Raw genomic sequence first — 3,056 nt, 5'->3', positions numbered from 1 at the left:
TTGTGCTCGCTGAGCATGGCCGCCGTGTCCATCTCCTTGGCGCGCCGCGCCTGCTCCGTCGCCTTCAGGTTCGCCTGGAGGCTCTCCTTGTACTTGTCGTGCTCCTTCTGCACGAGGAGGTCGAGGTCCTCGAGCTCCGCCTTCGTCGCGTACTTGCGCTCGAGGTTCGCCAGCGCCGTCTCGCGCCGCGCGCGCGACCCCACGGGGCAGTCGTCGTCGAGCCGCGCCTCGCAGACGACCAAACGCGCGGAGAAGCCGTCGGAGACCTCCTCCTTTAAACAGTCGACGGCGTACTCGGCCTCCTGGAAGCGCCGCTCGCTGTCGTCGCGGAGCTCCGCGAGCGCGCGCTCCGCGTTCGCCAGGTTCATCTTCAGCTGGTTGATGACGTTCGTCTCGTCGTTCGCCGCGTGCTCGTTCTCGTTCATGCGCGCCTCGAGCTTCACGCAGCGCGTCTCCAACGAGGCCGTCGCGTCCATGTTCTTCTCGCCGACGGAGCGGATCGACGCGACGAAGGAGTCGATGTCGCGCATGATCTCCGTCTTCGCGTCGTGCACCGACTCGCGGACGAGCTCGCTGCAGTCGTCCATGAGGCCGTCGACCTTGGTCTGGAAGATGGACTTGAGCTTCTTGATGTCGTCGCTCGACGCGCGGCTCGCGATCTCCCGCGACATGCGCAGGAACTCCATGCGCATGAGCTCGTCCTGCTGCTTGTCGCGCGTGTCCTGCTGGACCTGGCGGTCCGCGTCCTCGTTCATGTTGTTGTCGATGCGCTTCGAGAGGTAGCGCAGCTCGTTCTCCATGGAGTGCAGCGTCCGGGAGTCGCCGATGAGCTCCGAGAAGTCGGGCAGGTTGCGGCCGAAGAGGTCCTGGCCGCCCTGCTTGTCGAAGTGGCCGCCGACGGCCGGCGCGAACATGGCGGTCACCGTGGAGCGCACGGACGGCGCGCCCTCGTCGAGCGTCGTCAGCCCGCCGCCGAGGGACGCCTGGGGCAGCAGCGACGCGCCCGGGGGGGCGATCTCGGAGATGCGGCTCATGCGGCGGCTCACCTTCTCCTCGACCTTCTCGTCCAGGCGCGCGACGGCGAGGTTCGCGATCTCCGACAGGTCCATCTTGTGCGCCTCCTTCTCCAGCGCCGCGACGCGCCCGCAGAGCACCTCGATGACGCCCGTCTCCGCCTTCTCGAGCTCCGCCTCCATGTGGTAGACCTCCTCGACGTCGTGCGCCGCGACGCTCCGGTCGTCGTCGTCGACGTAGTCCGTGTGCTTCTCGATCTTGTCCAGGCGGTTCATGATGCGCTCGATGAGGTAGTCCTGCTTCTTCTTGTGCGCCCGCGCCGTCATGAAGGCCTCCATGGCGCCGGCCGGGGCAGCCCCTCCCGGAGAGGCGGCGTCGTTGCGGAGAGCACCGTGAGGCTCTTGGTGCGAACGTCAATCTCGACCCGAATGTGGGAAAAGGTTCGGGGTCACGGGGTCGAGCTGAAGCTCGACCCTGGTTCACGAGCGGGTTAAACGTATACCCCCAACCTTAACTTTAAAAAAGCCCGGCGGCACTTTGTGCGTTGGGTCATCTCGTGGTGGAAACGTGCGCCGACGTTGAACTTAAGCGACTTTCGGGTGAAGCCCGCGTGGGCGAAAGCTGCGGCTCCGTCGGCGTCGGGTGAAGCACCTCGAGCGGCGCCAACAGTGATAGAAGGGTAAAAGCCGCGCGATGATGCCCCACGGATTCTACCCCTACCCGCCCGGGCGCGAGGGCGCGCCCCCGCCGCGCCCCCCGGGGGGCCAGATGGCCCCGCCCCCGGGGAGCGAGCCCATGGTCGCGCCCGGCGGCCCCTACGGCCCGCCGCCGCCCGGCGCCGTCTTCTACGCGCCCATGATGCACCACCAGTTCGGCCCGCCCCCCCCGGGGTGGATGCCCATGCCGCCCGACGGCAAGGGCCTGCCGCCGGGCGCCGCCGGCGCGCCCGCGCCCATGGGCCCGAACGTCCGCGGCGTGCCCGACATGCAGTACCTCGCGGCGCAGGGCGCGATGCGGGGCGCGGCCTACGCCGACGGCGAGCAGCCCAAGAAGGCCGCGCGGAAGCGCAAGAACGCGCCCAAGGTCAACCGCCAGCGCATGGGCTACAGCGACGACCCCAAGGACGAGTGCTTCGAGACGCTCCGGTTCACCGACAGCCTGCGGTCGCAGTACAACAACGCGATCCGCCACTTCGTCGCCTACGTCAAGTCCAACGGCCTCGACCCGGAGCAGGCCGTCGTCTTCGTCCACGAGGACGGCACGGTCAAGGACGACGAGCTCCGCAACTTCGCCATCTACCTCCACGACCAGGACACGGTCACCGACTCCGTCTTCCGCAACTGCCTCAAGTGGATGCAGAAGAACCTCGAGGCCCAGTTCTCCAAGCTCAAGCTGCCGACGCCCAAGGCCTACGTGAGCCGCATCCAGGGCATGCGCAAGCTGAACCACGCGCAGCGCCCGAAACAGCTCGCGCAGCGCGCCATCTCCAACGCCAAGGACGCGGAGCTCTACCGCAAGCTCAACGCGGAGCAGCGCCACGAGGCGCCGCCGCAGGCCTCCACGAAGTTCACGGTCTAGGGCGGCCCGGGGCCCGGCGCGCCGCTTCGTTTCCGGGCGCCGCGCGGCGCTCTCCCGCGCGGGACGAGCGCCGCGTATGCGCGCCCGCCGGTGGCCCGCCCCTCGCCTCGCTCATCTTCCCTCGCCCGATCGCGCGCCGCGCCCGCCGCGGAGATCCGCGACTCCGCCGCCGGCGCGGTCGATTTTCTCTAATCCCCGGATCCCCCGAGAGGCGCCCCCGGGTCGCTTCCGTCCGCCCGGCGGCCGCCTAGAGGCTCGAGAGGGCCTTGTCGAGGGAGTCCATGGCCTCGTCGAAGGCGGCGCACTTGTCGATGGCCGCGGTGACGCACGCCTGGTCGAGGCCCGGGAGCGCGGCCGCGGGCTGGTCGAGGGAGTCGTTGAGCTCCTCGACGACGGCCCAGGCGGACTTGGCCTCCGAGGACGTCGCGCCGAACTCCTTGGACGCCTTCTCGGCCGCCGCGACG

General features: G+C 69.3%; 1 protein-coding gene across 1 annotated transcript in view; it reads left to right on the top strand.

Moving 5' to 3' along the window:
- Positions 1–1,635: 1,635 nt before the first annotated feature.
- Positions 1,636–3,056, top strand: part of AURANDRAFT_71012 (hypothetical protein) — a gene marked incomplete at both ends in the record, with an annotated part of 5,836 nt that continues 4,415 nt past the window's right edge. Inside the window, one exon of the mRNA XM_009036385.1 lies at positions 1,636–2,586. Coding sequence (XP_009034633.1) covers positions 1,708–2,586 — 879 coding nt within the window. The remainder of the gene's footprint in view (positions 2,587–3,056) is intronic.

The sequence above is a fragment of the Aureococcus anophagefferens genome (genome assembly GCF_000186865.1).
Source record: "Aureococcus anophagefferens unplaced genomic scaffold AURANscaffold_4, whole genome shotgun sequence".
Taxonomy (NCBI): Eukaryota; class Pelagophyceae; order Pelagomonadales; family Pelagomonadaceae; genus Aureococcus; species Aureococcus anophagefferens.
The sequence above is the reverse complement of the archived record's forward strand: the minus strand, read 5'-3'. Positions and strand labels throughout refer to the sequence as shown.